Source organism: Acipenser ruthenus, chromosome 10 (assembly GCF_902713425.1).
Source record: "Acipenser ruthenus chromosome 10, fAciRut3.2 maternal haplotype, whole genome shotgun sequence".
In the NCBI taxonomy this organism is placed as follows: domain Eukaryota; kingdom Metazoa; phylum Chordata; class Actinopteri; order Acipenseriformes; family Acipenseridae; genus Acipenser; species Acipenser ruthenus.
The window spans coordinates 7,153,025-7,170,251 of NC_081198.1; the positions used below are offsets into that span (position 1 = coordinate 7,153,025).

General features: G+C 35.9%; 1 protein-coding gene across 2 annotated transcripts; it reads left to right on the plus strand.

Annotated features, from left to right (window-relative positions):
• Positions 1-4,927: 4,927 nt before the first annotated feature.
• LOC117403517 (nucleoporin NDC1-like) lies at positions 4,928-14,726 on the plus strand. Of its 2 annotated transcripts, XM_034005671.3 has the most exons (18): positions 4,930-5,188; positions 6,168-6,288; positions 6,664-6,765; positions 6,875-7,049; positions 7,799-7,931; positions 8,207-8,315; positions 8,559-8,610; positions 8,791-8,923; positions 9,254-9,346; positions 9,722-9,803; positions 9,918-10,082; positions 10,333-10,587; positions 10,750-10,862; positions 11,255-11,305; positions 11,845-11,908; positions 12,069-12,169; positions 13,241-13,401; positions 13,745-14,726. In XM_034005671.3, the coding sequence occupies exons 1-18, from the start codon at positions 5,150-5,152 to the stop codon at positions 13,806-13,808; spliced, it is 2,013 nt and encodes a 670-aa protein (XP_033861562.3). In that variant the 5' UTR covers positions 4,930-5,149; the 3' UTR covers positions 13,809-14,726. The 2 variants fall into 2 exon arrangements, with proteins under 2 accessions (XP_033861580.3, XP_033861562.3); XM_034005689.3 differs by lacking the exon at positions 11,255-11,305 and having other exon boundaries at positions 4,928-5,188.
• Positions 14,727-17,227: the final 2,501 nt, after the last annotated feature.

Consider the following 17,227-nt stretch of genomic DNA (forward strand, 5'->3'; position numbering starts at 1 on the left):
TACCGAGTACAGCACTGTTATTGTGTGATATGCATGTAGATGGAGGGGGATTGCGTAGCGGCATGGTGAGATGGGGGTGAGGGTTGCGATGCTTTGCATCTCCGCTTAGTGAAAAACTGACATTTGCATCGCAACTGAATAAAAGCAAGCCACAGATGCTTAAATGCAGTGGTAGTCTTGACAGTAAAATACTGTACTGTAATGTCATTTTAATTCAAAGGCCATTACATGTAACACCGCACAGCAGTTAAACTAGGCACCCTCACAAGACGATTGCTTCTCAAGTATACTGTAGTAAAATAGGATTCTTCAGCCCTGAGTTAACATAATCATGATCATATAACAAGTTGCTTACCCACGAGGACTTGTTTTGATGTATTGTCCTCAGTTATTGAGCACCATTGACATTTGTATACTGTATTTAAACTGCTGCGCAGAGGCACGCTTTTGCTAATTGTAATCATTTCGGTCCGCTTATAAGAATCAAATCATCCAGGACAGATGTGATTCTTATAAACAGAGTGCACTGTATGTATACATTTTACTGGAAAATGTGTATGTTCCAAAGTAACAATCAAAGAACCAAATGAAAAGGGGACCACTGTCAAAGTTGCCCCTCTTAAAATAAGTAAGAAATTAGACTTTAATAATAGACTTTAATAATATTTAGTTACAATACTCAAGAGGACTAAGTATAACAACTTAATGTTTTTTCTCATAGATACTATGGATTATTCCAATTGAATGGGTGAGATGGATTACAGTTCTAGTTGCCATGTGCCTGTCGGGATCAGTTTTAGTAATCACATTTTGGCCTGCTGTTCGAGATGACCACTGCAGGATTGCCATTGCTACTATTTCAGCCGTTATAATTCTTCATGCCCTGCTCGCTGTTGGCTGTAAGGTTAGTAGATGTCGTTCAACTGCACACTATCCTATTGCAAGGTTGAGTGAATAAATAATATACACATTTTGGTTGTTGTGCTTCACTGGTGTAAATGTTAATAAAGCAAGGTAGAGGTGACATCTGTCTGGAATTTGACCAGCTTAAACAACAAAAACATTACCCTTCACAATCAGGTTCTTATGAATCAGGGAATTCAATTCTATTTTTTATTTTATTTTATTATTTTATTTTTAATGCTTTTGAAGTCAAGAGTAGGGCATGAAGTTACAACAAAATAATGCTGTATCGTAACCATATTTCTAGTGGTAAGCATCCAAATATTATTGGTTGTGTAATGTTGTGGTTTGAATTTGTTTTTGTCACTAATTTTGAACAGGCATACTTTTTTGACACTCCACAAATAGAAGTCCCAGGTGTCTCTGGTAGCATTGCCTCAGGTATCAGGACAGTGACAGCTGTGAAGACACACTAATGAAACGAGTGCCTAGGTAAGCTGCATCGGCTTCAAACCCAGCAGTCTTGAAATGTTAGTCATTCTCTTTCAGACTGTATCTGATGAAACTGTACATGGGCATTTGTGATGAAATGCAATTCTACATTGTGCCAATGACCAAAAATAACAACAGAAAATGGTAATTACTTTCGGAACAGTGCCATTGCAGAAATGTTACGCAGATATATAATTTTAATACTCTTAATGTGCCTGAGCCTTAAATAAAACACAAGCTTTTTCCCTTATTTATTTTTCTTCTTGTTATCTTGTTTTTTGTTTTTTTTAGAAACTATTTTGTGAATTTTGTATTAAACCCAGACTCTTATGTGGAGTATCAAAGCAGGGTGATATTCAAGCCTAAGATTTGCGGTGGTGTTAGAATCAGATTGTGGGGATCACTGTTCCAGTGTAAGTAGTAACAAGAAGTAGTATGTGTTACCACAAAGTCTATTTTAAGCATTACTAGATTCTTCACCTTGGACTAATTAAAATTATAGCACCTGCACATTTATCTGTATATTACAGCATATAATGAAAATATATCTAGGAGACTTAGTAATAAATATTATTATTTACAGCTTTATGATGCTGCTTGGCTAAAAATATCAAATTCTACTTAGCAAAAAAAGATACAGTGGTTGTCATTGCTACAGTGAACACTAGCTAATTATGGTTATTCTAGCCTTCAGCTTTGAATTACAGTGGTGTTAGTCCTCATCTGTAATTATTTATATAGGGATCAGAGTCAGGTGAACAGTACAAATACTGTAAACCAACATACTGCACAGTCTAGGTACGGAAGGTGTCTTTAATCCAAGGAACAAGAATTTGGTGCCTACAGCTTTCTTTTGCTAGGGTAGGACTACTTTCTTCTGCTCCATCTTGCACAGATGTATATACAGTGTATTTAATGTACCCTAATGGAATCATATAAGTAGAATAATGCATGAGTTTTATCAATTGTGTGACTAAATGCATTTTTAAAATGAAGTATAGCTATTTGTCTTAGACAATGTCAGTTTTAGCAAGCTGGATTTGAATGCCAATTGCACAACTTGATATTTGTGTTTATTTTGTTTTTAGTATCCAATATTAACAAGCTGAAATGTCTAATCCACAAGTTCAACTGGAGAAATGCCATTTGGCAAAGCCAGAGGCTTTAAAATTATTGAACAAATGCAGAAAGGAAAGATATGATGCTTTTCAAAATCAGGAGGCACTGGGGGACAAAATGAAGCTTGCAGAAGCCATGGTAAAATCTCAAACTGATGAACTTAAACAGAAAGCCAAAGAACTTAAACGGGAAAATAAAGAATTACGCAAAACAGTAAAGAAACTACGAACTGATCTTGGACTGGAATTAGACCCCAAATTCAAAGGGAAAATGACGATGGATATAATGATCGAACTGCAGGAAAAAGAACAGCAGCGCGATTGTTTAGCAGAAGAAAATGACACGTTAAAACAAAAGATTGATCAACTTATGACCGAGCTGGCTTCTAAAGTTAAAGCCAAGAAAATGTTGGAGGAACAGCTCTTGTCTACACAAAGTGAATTAAGACACATGACAAGAAGTCACTGCCATTTGTTAAAACTTTGTGAAGAGTTGAAAAACAGCAAAGAAAGACCGTTACTCACAACCAACTTCCCACCTATATCCAGAAAAGATAACCATAGGTATGTTTCTGACAAGTTGGTACAGACGGTGACTTCCATTCCTGTGTGTTACAGGTCTTATAAAAAGAGCTTGTAGGAGTTTGGCCAGAGGAAACAAGAATCGGACAAGATGAGGAAAAAGTTGTAAGACGCGGCACCACTATGGCCCATAAGACATTGATTAGTAGTGCAAATAACGTTCATTCAGCATCCGGTACAGCGCAAGTCCCTTGCAGAAGTCTACACAATTCAAAAGAGACAACTGAACATACAGATTCTAGGATTCATAAAAGCATCACTCACAGCAACAAAACACCTGAACAGTAATGATAAAGGTCAATACTGCACTGAATCATTTTCTATTGTAAAAAGGAAATATGTATACAAGTCCAGGCTACAGCTTAATTTATAGCAGCCTCAGTGTGTACTGCACAGAAGATACTGTCCTATTTAAGGCCTTTATTGTGTTATTTTCTCTATAATGGGGTATGCGTTAATGCACTTGCTTTGGTTACTGATTTCTATCACATAAAAAATAAAGGTTAACAGGATTAAGGATGTTTTCCACTTAAGTGAAATCTATATATTGTTAGAGTAAAGTCATAGTTGGCACCAACTGATATTGTGACTTTTAATGTTAATGCTACTGAATAATTTGTATGTGCAGTCAAGTATATCTTGTTTATCTGAGTGCATGAAACTGACTTGTGGAAGGGCTTGTGTGTTTAAGGTTCCTTACATAGCAGTGAAGCTGTATGGCTGGCATGCACTCATGGGTATGATTCCTCACAAAATAATAGCACTCTCAGGAGGGCAAAATAAAACATCAGGTCAAAAACTATGGAAGAGGCCGGAGAACATAACCAGTTACTGTTAATCCTTTGTTGATATTACGACCAATTGTTAACAGCATATTTCCAGTTATTTAATTGTTCTATCCAATGTTTACTATGTATGAATTAAGAGTTAAGTGATCAATCAATTATACTACATTTGTATGACAAGTTGAATCTTTATGCCATTCACAGGACAAACAATTTCAATTAACAAATGTTACAAAGACCCTCATTCACAGCACAACACACTGCCTGCTGTAGATTAACTCTTTGTATTGCATCAGGCAGCAGTGTGGAGTAGTGGTTAGGGCTCTGGACTCTTGACCGGAGGGTTGTGGGTTCAATCCCCAGTAGGGGACACTGCTGTTGTACCCTTGAGCAAGGTACTTTACCTAGATTGCTCCAGTAAAAACCCAACTGTATAAATGGGTAATTGTATGTAAAATAATGTGATATCTGTATAATGTGAAATAATGTATAATGTGATATCTTGTAACAATTGTAAGTCGCCCTGGATAAGGGCGTCTGCTAAGAAATAAATAATAATAATAATAATAATAATAATAATTGTCTGTGGCTTCATTCAGTGTTGTTTGGGTGGAATAGGATTGGCCTTTTCTGACACAGGCCTGGCCCTCTTGTGGTTAGATAATGCTTCAACACTAGTAGAAAAATGCTCATATTGCCAAAACCACTACTGCAGGTGAACAAAACAGGGGAAACAAAAACGTAATTCAACAAAGAGACTATATTATAAATTAATAAGGGGTTTTCTTTCAATTGTTGCTGGTTGGTGTATGTCCACATCATTAACAAACTGGTTTTGTCTCTATTCGTTGGTCGTGAACTGCAAGTCTGTTGAAAAACACCAAAGTAACGTGGCGCTGTTTTACTTTACATGCTCTCTAGTAGTATAGTCAACATTTGAATACATTGTAGAATAGTCAAAACGTTTATCATTGAATTTTATTTTATTTTAGTATTATTTAACACTAATACAATCACTAGACGAAGTCCGCTCCGGTTCTTGTGAATACTGAGGGATGGTTTAACAGGCATTTAGGAGAGGCGTCCTCCATGGGGTCCTAGAATTTTTTTAAGGTCCTTTGATTGGAAGTGGCGCGGGGTGCTGAACACGGAATGACTGAAATAGGAATAGATAAAGTATTCAGTAGAGTTATTTATTAAATAAATACACCTTACTATTATTATTATTATTGTGTGTTTTTTATTTTTTATTTTTATTTTATTTGTATAATGTTATCGCTTGGACATGACCATTGGTTCATTAGGAAGGTAAGACTTTTCATGTCCACAGGTGACATGCTGCAAGCAGTTTTAAGTTATATATATATATATATATATATATATATATATATATATATATATATATATATATATATTACACACACACACACATTGAAACAGTAGTTTTTCTGTTTATTTGTTTAAAAATGTGCTGCTTAAGTTCTGTCTAAGCACGCGTTCAGGAATCCAAAAATAAATAAATAAATAAATGACGCATCACCTAGCTACAGTACTTCAATGAGCAATAAGACATACAGTATTTATTAAATTGTTTTTATTATTACAGTAGTATTTCATCGTTAAATGTTATCAGGGTGCACGTTGTGTATAATGTAATCAAGTAATATCATATTTAAATGTATTGCTTTCTTGTTTTAATAAAAGTTTAAAAAGTTCAAGTTAGCTTCTCAAACCCAATCCCCTGTTTGATACCATGATACCCTTTTTCTTTCTTCATAATGAGGGATATTTATTTCCCAGGAATTGCAGTGGTACTGTACGTTAAATATTTAATTGCAGAGTACAGAAAACAGGACCACCTACAGTCGTCCCCCCCGCCCCCCCCCCCCCGCCATAATTTTTATGCATTGCTGCTGGTAGCAGTGTATGTGTAACACCACTTTTTTGTGTTTTGACTGAATTGCATGTTGTCGAGATAATATGCCTTGCTCAATACAAACGGATACAGTACTCACTATGGAATAACAACAGTCGAGAACAGGTTGGGACCATATAGGTAGTTTGCTACTGCAAGTTATATAAAATGAATATTGCACATGTTGTAAACCTATAGTTTGTTATCCTGCTAAAAAGTTGACTAGAAAATATACTGTAGCATAATGACCAGTGTTAGGTTCAGGCAGGGTGGAGGAACAGCTTGAAGACTAATAGCACTGGACATGTATTGCCACAGATGAGTGGATTTGGTTGGTTGCACATGATCTGTTCTAATACATCTATATTTTAGGTGGTATTTTGGCGGGCAGCAGCAAGTATTGCATGGTCAGTGTTGTTGTTACCAGCTTCCACTGCAATATTTGTACTTCTGAGCAGGATCAGCGTCTTGCATCCGATAGAATGGATAACAGGTAGGATACTTTTAAAATGCATATCATATTGTTTCTCTCTCCTTAACTCTGTCTGGTATGTTTTTTTTTTTTTTTTTTTTTTTTTTTTTATCAATGTAAGATAATTAAGCCCCTATTTGACACCTGGGGACATCTATCACTTAAACATGTTTTCTTCATAAACTTGGAGACTTCTTTCAGTCCCAATGGCCATGGGACATTAAATGTAAATGTTCAGATTAACTTTAGACATAAGCTAAAAAATATCCCTGCAAGCAAATATTTACTGATCCAGTTCATCCTTGGTAATGTACTTATTCTAGCTGGCCTTTCTCATGTGGTGATTTCACCTTCCTGAAAACACATTTTCAATATATATTTCTGTATGTATTTCAGGTTCACTAAACTTTTTGTGTGGTTCCTACGTTATTTTTTCTATTGTACTTCTGTGCTTGGTGGTGCTGATTATTGGTTTCTTCATTCTGGAGTTTTACACAGGTATGTTTATGAATGCAGATTGAGATATAAATATTATTAAACCTAGACATTTAATTTTGTTCAAAACCTGGAACAAGTCAAACTAAAAGTTTTATGTTTTTGGTTGCAGTGGTGCCTTCAATACCTTGTACTCAGATTGCACTAATAGGAAAAGTGCTTCACCCCCAGCAGTTTATTCACTCTCTGGTTCACTCTATGATGGGAATGCTGGTATCCTGGTGTGCAGCAGTGATGATAGGCGGGCGATACCAGTTTCTTACCTCCCCTTGCATTACTGAGGAAAGGTACATAAATACTTTCCACTTGCTAGTTTACTTATAATAATTCGCCAAGTTTTGGTTTCCTACAGATCTATGATATTGTAGGGGATATGTCCACTATTTAATTGGTTCGGGGAGGGGTGGAGGGAGTACCTATCAGCAGAACAAAATAATGTAATGTTTTTGCCAATGGTATACAACGCATTTTTGTAACTTGTAATTGGCTTTATCAACATTGCTTTGCTGTGGTCTGATTTAAGTTAAGTTAATCACACTCTGTAAGTCGCCTTGGATAAAGATGTCTGCTAAATAAACAAATAATGAAGTCATTACTGTAGGTAACAGGAAGCAGCACCATATGTCATCTATAGCATTTAAAAAAACAAAAAATCTACCTATTCAAAATTGCAGTTAAAGTAAACCCTTATAAAAGTTTGCCACAGTTTTATTGCACTGCATTTTTGCTTTCCCATGGTTATACTATGGATTTACTGTAGTTTACCCTGGTTTGTCATGTTTTAGTATGCTTTACTGTAACTTGCTGTTCTTTACAATGCTTACCCTCCTGTACCATGTTTTCACTATGCATGCTGTGCTTTTACTGTGGTAAACTTTTATAAGGGAAAAACCAAAATATCTTCCAACAGAAGAAAAATGGGATCAATGTTTCTAGTAATCACTTGATTTGTTACAGTTCTCAATTCTTTTGGAGTGTTGATTGAGTAATTCCTTTGTCCTATGAATTCCTTCTGACTTGCCTCTTCTCATTCCAGTGCTGTTGCTAGTTCTTTGTGCCTCAATGAGTACCACCTCTTCTTTCTGTTGGCTGGCGCTTTCATGGGTTATAGCTACAGTCTTCTATATGTTGTTGGCAACATGAACTATGTGTCTTTTCCAAATATACAGGTAAGATTTTTTTTTTTTCTGGATGCTTAATTGGGCTTGTTTGTCTGAAAAGTACTGAGTAGTAGTGTATAAGTAATCTGTACCCTGTCAGGACATTACTGAAATTCTCTAACTCTTAAGCTCTACGTAACTATACAGAAAGACTATCCTAGGGTAGCTAATGGAATGTATATATCTTTAAAAAATATATCTTTTTTTTTTTAAACCATTTTATCTGTAGCAAATACAAGATCAGCAAACTTTTAAATGTAATTCCATTTTCTTCTGCTTCCTAGCAAAATAAGTACCTGCGTTTCAAGGGAACCCTGCCTCTGGTAATTAAGCACAGTGCAGTTCAGGCATTGTATTCTGTTCGGAACTACTGCATCACTTATTTCTTCTTGGGTAAGATAATCCATTTTAATATACATTTCTGTTCCCATCACATTACACTTTCATGCCTTTAGCCGAACGCTTGGTCCTGTGGATGTTTGTATCTAATTTTGTTTTAAAAAATTCTATTTTCACCTCTTACTGCAGTTGTTTTAAACCTAGCTTGAAATTTGCAAAGACCCAGCTAGACATGGTTAACTTTATATAAAATTAAAATTTCAACCTGGTTCTAAATGATAGAGTGTGTGTCAACAGGTTATATCCCCAGAGCATGGATATGTACAACAATGAATCTTCAAAAAGACAGGTTAGTAAAATATTAAAACTCCTTGATTGCTTCTCAAACCTGTCTAGGAGAGAATTTTATCAGTGTTGATAAATTAATTTGTCCTCTGACTGAAAACTTGGATGTATAGTTTATATTTGAAACCCATCTATTGTGGTGGTGGTGGTTGTTGTTTACTTGTGTTTATTATGTTCTTTGTAGGGCTCTTCACTCCCTGGACACCCTCACAGGCCTACTTGACACTTCTCTTCTGTACCACTTGTGGATAAGTGGAACATTTCTCTTAGTAACATGGTACATGACATGGCTGCTGTTTAGAATCTACACAACAGAGGTTTGAATGATTTTATTAATTAAAAAATATGTTAATCACAGTGAAAGCCCATTTGGATACATATTGTTTACAAGGCTGGGCTAAAATGGAAGCCTGTTGGCAGTTGCCATTTTTGTAATATTCATCCTATAAATGAAAATTCAAGAATTCAAGGGCACCAACAACTCCTCTTCTCAAACTGATGTGGAACATACACACAGACTAAGTAAATAGGATGGGTGTCTATTTACTTATGGCACGTCTGCAGATGAAAGTGTTATTGAGTGATGGGGATTGCTGGATCTGAATTGATTGTTTCTTTATACTTTACCCTGTGTCGTTCCGGTCTAGGTGTATTGCTTTCCAGTGCAATCCTCATTTTCAGAGGATGCACACCAGTGCCTTCCCAAAGTCTTAAGCAGCAAGCAACCCCTCATTTTAAAGGTAAATAGTAATTAAATGGTCTTATTGGGTTATATCAGGTGTTCTCAAAACTGTAGGTTGGAGCCCTCGCGTCGGTCTCGGGTGGAAAACATTTGGGGCAATGCAACAAATGTCATTTCTACCAAGACTTAATCTGGGATATAAAATGTATTCCAGGGTTTTTTTTAAATATGTTTTGATCTACCACCATTTTAGATCAATTGAATAGACTCCAGTGTCTCAACCTTTGGTTACCTGATAATTGGTGGCCACATTTTGTTCAACTCCTAGACCTAAAAATAAAAAGTTGTGAGTTTTATATGAATCTGAACTTCAAATTATTATATTTTGTCGCCTTTGCAAAATATTTATGGAAGATGTCTATGTCTCCTTCAGTATTTAGCTTTACAGGATTTTGCATTGCTGTCTCAAAACTCTCCATCCAGAAGGCAAGAAGTGTTTAGCTTGAGTCAACCCGGTATGTAGAAATGTGATCTTTAATTATTATAATTCTGGGGTGTATGATTCTCCAAATGTGTGGCAAATTCTTCTTCTATTAAAAATATATTTGAATGTCTTGCTTTTGTAATAGGTGGCCATCCTCACAACTGGTCAGCACTATCAGGGGAATGTTTAACTATATTGAATGACCTTACCCAGAAGCTGATTGCTTACCAAGAGGCTGTTTCGTCCAATGGGAGAATTAAGCCACAGTCTGTTGGCAGTGATAAGAGACCTTCGTCTTCTGGCAGTTCGGGTAGGGGCTTTTATTCATTTTTAATGGTAAGAAGTGGTGGGTAGTAACATGTGAATAAAAACCTTTACTATTGTGTTTTAAAAAATATATATATATATTTTCACAAATACGAACACAGAAGGAAGCAAGTGTGTTTAGTGAAAATGGTGTAACGTCATGACATGCTCTAATGCTTTAGTATTTAAACCACACTATAAAATGTTGGCTGCAGAAACTAATTTAGTACATTTTTTTGTTTTTTTTGTTCCAGCAACATCTTTAATAGAGGAACCTACGAGCTGGCAAACACCAAGAGTTAGCATGGGTCCCAAAACCCCTGCTTCTGTGTTTCTCAGGTCCTCTGTGGCATCCCCATTCACTCCCGATCTAGGAAGCCCTTTTGGTTCCCCTGCAATGAAACGACTGACTGGAACACTGGACCCATCTTCTCCTTGGCATGGCTCAGTGCAAAGTCCTCATGTTATGAGAAGAGGACCCAAACTCTGGACCTCGTCTTCGGGTGCAGGTAGAGAATTTTCTTTAGCTAAATATGAGTTTAAACATTCTGACCTGAAGGGCTTTTTTTGCTATAGTTTTAAATGTATTTATTCAGAAAGAAACTGACACAAATAAAGAATTATGTGGATAGGCTACAACCTTTTCCCAAAGTTTTGAAAATGTTTTATAGAGTCTCCCTTGAATGGCAGCCCACAATCAGGACCTGCTCTGGTGCCAAGCCCGGTTGCTGGGGCACAGAAGCCCAGCATAGTCTCTCTGTGGATTCAGAACCGTCAGGAACAGGTGTGGCATTGGGGTTCTTTTTGTAGTTCCACAGTACAGGGAGAGAATCTACCTTTATTCATATTTTAATATTTTGTTTTTGCAGTCTACTATGTTCTCAATCCTTTTTGCTATCTCAGATCACTCAATATTTTTACAGTATACTAGAGATTTCTCAAGGCAGCTGACAGCATCTTTTGTCAATACATGATTAAATTCCATAGCTAATTTTCTTTTTTTTAACTCCTAACAATGTTTGAGTTTATTTAATTAAAATACATCCCCAAAAGACAATTATTATATTTCAGAATTCCATAGCCAGGAGGCAAAATGTTTAGCAATTTGTTTTGTCCTATATTTATGTATATTTTGTTCCTATTTCTATCTTTTTTTTTTAAATGCATTTCATTCAGGTTAAAAATGTCCTGGCTAAACGGGTGCTGATAATGTATTTATTTAATAAGGTAAGGTAAAGTGCATGCTTTGTGATTAAAATGAGCTGGGAATCTCTGCATGGGTCTGCATGCTGCTGTGAACTAATCTGGGAGCACACATTTTATTTAATTCTTTCCCCTTTACAAACTGCTTCAAGAATGAATAGATGTAGGTTGTCCTTGTGAGCTGGTCTGTTCTCATACTGCATAAAGCTGCTCTGTGACATTTCACTGCCAACCAAGTAACGTCTGAACTAAATAAAAAGGTTTAAAATATTTCAGATTCTTCCTAATTTTTACACACTTCTATTCAAACTGTCTGTATTGCTGCAGCCACAATTTGGTGGCTTTGGAATGTATTTTGTACTTTGGTTGCATTTGTCTTATTGGAAGGTGCTTCACTGTGGGCTCAGCACAGTACTATGACATAATAGTAAAGCAGAATAATCTGTTCCCTGTATTAAACAAAGCTTGTCGACTGCAATAATGTGTTTCAAACAGTTTTGTTGGAGTAATTTCTTAATTGTTTTGAATCTAAACACCTTTTGTGTTTCTTTTTTAATTTTCAGCTTCCAGAAGCCTCCAGCCAAGCACTTTTTGCTGAGAGTCAGGCACACATTTGGGCACTTGAAGGTATGTAATATTCAAAGGGCCTGTTGCATAGACAGATTGCATAAATGGTCACAAATAGAAATAATATACCATTAAGAACAAAGCTTTAGATGTTTAAAAATGACAATAGTTATATATATATATTTAATACATTTATGAATTGTATTCATTTATCTTGCAGGTCTGTCCCATTTGGTAGCAGCATCCTATACAGAAGACAGATTTGGGGTTGTTCAGACTACACTTCCTGATATTCTTGGTACTATGCTTACTTTACAGGAGGTAAGACAATTTGTTAAATTGGAGAAAAAGAAAAGTCTAATTTAAATAATGCTGTATAAATAATATACTGTTTCTCTAAAAAAGAGGGGAGGGGGAAGGGGGGAGGCAAACAAGCTTTCATTGGTTACGGTACATTTAACTTGGAAACTCAAATAGAAAATTCTGCAAAATTGTCTGAGCTTTGATAGGTCATTTTAAGAAAAATAGTGAAGGAAATACAGAAATTGTGAATTTATGAAATATAGGTGAAAATATTACTGTGTTACCTTTCAGTTCAGGCAGTGAACGTCTGATGTAGTGGCTGCTAGAGGGCGCGAAACAAACGCTGTTGAAATAATAGTAACAGTTTAATAGTGACATTTAGGTTTAGGGGTGAAAGGGTACATAAGGACCTTTTTATTTTATTGTGTTGCATGTATTGCTATAACTGTTAACGTAAGGTGTGTGTTTTTTTTTTAAATGTTTTTTTTTTTACATTTTGACCCTTTTTAAACTTTGAAATTGCATTCCCTGCCGCAAGATGGCTTCCCATGTACCTGCATGGACCTCTCAAAACTACATTTCCCACCAACCTCTTGTTCATTGGTAAATCCATCTCGGTTACAAATGTGAGGGAATGCAATAAACAGTTGTAGCAACACATGGGAACATGTAACACAATAAAATAAGGTCCTCATGTACCCTTTAAGTTTAGGAGATGGGTGTAAGACGCATATGACGTGTCACGGACTGAAGTTGCGCATGGACAAATAGTGGAATAAGATGATGTTTAGTTGAATTAGTTCTGTTGAAGGGGGGGGGAAAAAAGATTTAAATATATGCTTTGCAAAGAGCAACGAGAGCCATGTATGTATGGTACAGCTGTATTTTGTTTTACTATATTTTTGCAATTAAGTTTAGAATTTAATTTTCTTCTTTTTTTATTTTATATTAATATAAGGTCAAGGATGAGAGATTTGGTAGAATTGTGTGTTTGAGTGTGTGTGTTAAGTGTACCGTTTCGTTTTCATTCAGTGGGGTTTCAATGGATTTTGCTTCCTTGTAACTTTTCGTTTTCATTTTTTTGTACAGGCAGTAGATAAGCATTTCAAGTTACCTCATGCCTCCAGTAAACCAGCAAGAACTTCAGGCAGTCTGGTTGATACTTCCTACAAAACCCTAAGGTTTGCTCTGAGGGCGTCTCTGAAAACTGCCATCTACAGGATAACTACCACCTTTGGAGAACATTTAAAGTAAGAACCTTTTGGGAGATTGAAATAATGTGGTTTGTCAAATAAAAGTACAGCTCTTTATTTCAAGTTTCTGCCTTCCCTGCAGAAAAGATCATCTTGATAAATTGATAACTCTCTGCACCTTTCCGATTTCTATTAATCTTCTCTGGTTATTTACTATTTTGTACTAATATTTTTCTATTAATTTCACAATTTAAGTGATGGTGTACAATAGTGTAGTGTCGTGTGCTAATGGCTAGAGGAGACCACATTGAATTAAGTTAGAATTTTTGAGGTTTAAAAAATATATACTTGCTATTTTTTTTCCTCTCAACTGTAATAATTCTGTTTTTCACTTTAACAGTGCTGTTCAAGTGTCGGCAGAGCATCGAAAAAGACTCCAGCAGTTTTTGGAATATAAAGAATGAAGACATTCCCTTTCCCTGACTTTTTATTAATGCTGCAGCAACTGATTTTCAAAACACCCGAGTTGTTGTTTTGAACTGTTTTTCACATGTATGCTCAAACGGCCTTGCCCGTCGAGGAAACGGGAACATCAACGTTTTGAATTGCCACGACAACTCTTTCCTGTGGTGAATCTAAACGTGTAACCGCAGAATAGCTGAGGAGTTCTCAGATGTTCTGTAACTTTCCTTCGGTCCCCTTTTCCTTCCCTCTCCGCTATACTGTATTTGTATTTGTGCTATAATGCAGCATGCCCAAATTTCTGGGGCATGGATTTCATATGGGTATTTCTAAGGATGTGCAAAAGTTCATAAAGGTTTATATAAAGGTGACATTGTCCTGGCACTTCCTTTTTTTGTGTGTATGTATAGTAATGTAAATCTTTCTAGCAAGTTTACAGTAATGTATTTTGATTGTAACTATACACAGTACAAGGGCAACATTATATAAATATATATATATATATATATATACACACACACACACTGTACAGTATCAATTGCAGCATGCAATACTAAATCAGAATGATTTATTTAAGTGCCAATTACAATATGCTATTTGTTGTTATTTTCCATAGTAAGAACTAAAGGACAAAATGTATGTCTTAGTTGATAAATAATGTTAACAACGTATTTCTAGTACATATTATATAAATAGAATCAACTGTTTAAGAGAAGGCAGTAATCCATCATTTGGTGGGGTGGTGATTATTTTATGTAACCAAAGGCAAAATAGAAAGTGTGTGTTCTGCAGAAAAGCAGCCAAAGATTCAAGTCCACCTTGTGACATAGTTACTAGAAATACCATGTATGGTAAATTTGTTTTGGGTATTCTTATAGTAAAAAGAACAGTATTAAAAATCAGTGCATTTATAAATTTTTTTTAATGTATTTTATTTTGTATCTGTTTTAATGGCAAACCAATCAGTTGGTACTCTTGGTGTCCTTGCAACTGAACTGAACCTCTTTTGTAAGATATTATATATAATTAAACGTTCCTCTAACTCCTGGCAACACAGCAGCACCACTTTAGATTAGAAATACAGCAAACAGAAAAAAACCTGAAATGGAAAAATCCATCCAACATAATTTAAAAACAAATCAAAAGATAATTGCTTTGAACATTTAACGTGGCCAGGAATGTTTCATTTTGTGACATACCCTGACCCTTGGGATGCTGTTATTGAATTATGCCAAGAGGATGGAGAGGGTAGTTGTTTGTTTTTGTGTTATTTCACAATGCAGTGGGATAATGGATATATTTTTGATGGAAGTCTGGCAGCTGGTAGGGTAAACTGCTACATTTTATAACATCTGAGCCCTCCAGGAAAACAAAGGACCAAGTCAAAAAAAAAAAAATTTAATTAAGAAAAAAAAGGTTCCCTTGACTGAGCCATCTAGAAAAAAGTGGGCCAAGCTAGCTTTATTTGTGCAACTGAAAAACTGACTTGGCTTGCAGTGATTACATAAGGATCAAATCAGATTTTTTTTTTAAAAAAATTTCATGATTACAAAATATGACTTGGTTTTTAATCAGGCCACCACTTTATTTTAGATTAGCTCTAGAATTATCCCGGGTTTAAAAGGCATGTTGTATGCAGACAGGCTAAAATAATTGAATCTGTTCAGTCTTGAACAAAAGACTATGCAGTGATCTAATTCAAGCATTCAAAATCCTAAAAGGTATAGACAATGTCGATCCAGGGGACTTTTTTGACCTGAAAAAAGAAACAAGGACCAGGGATCACAAATGGAGATTAGATCAAGGGGCATTCAGAACAGAAAATAGGAGGCACTTTTTTACACAGAATTGTGAGGGTCTGGAACCAACTCCCCTGTAATGTTGTTGAAGCTGACACCCTGGGATCCTTCAAGAAGCTGCTTGATGAGATTCTGGGATCAATAAGCTACTAACAACCAAACGAGCAAGATGGGCTGAATGGCCTCCTCTCGTTTGTAAACTTTCTTATGTTCTTATTTATTGAGTATTTTACAGTACCAGGGAATGCACCTGGTTTGCATCAACCACTTTTTTATGGGTAATCCCAGGATAACTATAGATGCAGTTTAGGAAGATTTAACACACCCTGCTTAATCACCTAGCCACTGGTTAGTTTTAGTAAGTTTAAATATCCCATGTCCTTATTTAAAAGTTAAAGGTGAAATAAAAGTATGCATGTGCTAAAAGAATATTTCCAATTTACCAGCAGAGGGCACTGTAGCATGATATACACAAAATGATTTGTGAAATGTACAAAATCCTAAGATTTGAATACTCTTGTAATGCTGTAACATATTGGTTGTTGTGGTGTTTAGTCACTGTATAAAGAAATAATGTGCATATTGGTGTTTTTTTATAGTGTGTAATAGAATGTTTTGTTTTCTGTGTTTTAGAACTAGAGTAAAACCACTGGAAAGGGGAGAATGGCATGTCACATGCACACCACAAAAAAAAGAGGACAGTCCTAGAGCTTAACACAATACTATCGGATAAATTTCTGTCTTATTTATTTTTATATTATGAGGTGGTGAAAACGGGTTTGGTTTGATGGTAATGGAGAGCAGCAGTGGAAATCTGAAATGAGTGTAATCTACAGTTATATATATATATAAGAAAGGTTGCAAACGACAGGAGGCCATTCGGCCCATCTTGCTCGTTTGGTTTAGTAGCTTATTGATCCCAGAATCTCAAGTAGCTTCTTGAAGGATCTCTGGGTGTCAGCTTCAACAACATTATTGGGGACTTAGTTCCAGAGTACCACAATTCTCCGTGTAAAAAAGTGGCTCTTATTTTCTGTTCTGAATGGCCCTTTATCTAATCTCCATTTGTGAGCCCTGGTACTTGTTCCTTTTTCAGATCGAAAACGTCCCTTGGGTCGACATTGTCTATACCTTTTAGGATTTTGAATGCTTGAATCAGATCGTCGCGTAGTCTTCACTGTTCAAGACTGAATAGATTCAATTATTTTAACCTGTCTGCATCCGACATGTAATAACTCCGGTTGTACGACTGCAGGAGTATCCCTGGTCACAGTAACATTCAAGCTATATGGTCCAGTTTTTGCAGTAGGTGATCGACTAAAATGTGCTGTTTTATTAATGGTTTATCAAGACTTTTGACTGCGCTACCATGAACTAATTTCACTTACTGTCGAATTCCACTAGTTTCATCGTAAATGAAGCGTTTCTTCAATAATTATTCCCACGCACGCATCGACCACGTATTCTACCCCTTCTTTTATTTAATTAACATGCACGTTTCACTGTGCCGAAGACAATGCCCACAGTTATACTCCTTGGGATACCAGACTTAGTAACTTATTAGGCTGTCGCATGCAAATACATTTATTTCCCTATCCCCGCCTCTGATGTGCCATGATTTG

Excerpts from the sequence above, each read along its gene's own strand:
- LOC117403517 (XM_034005671.3), top strand. The coding sequence starts at position 5,150 with ATGTTATCGCTTGGACATGACCATTGGTTCATTAGGAAG. Across the intron at positions 6,766-6,874 it reads CATTCTGGAGTTTTACACAG|TGGTGCCTTCAATACCTTGT; the intron begins GTATGTTTATGA and ends TTTTGGTTGCAG. Across the intron at positions 9,804-9,917 it reads GTTTAGCTTGAGTCAACCCG|GTGGCCATCCTCACAACTGG; the intron begins GTATGTAGAAAT and ends CTTTTGTAATAG.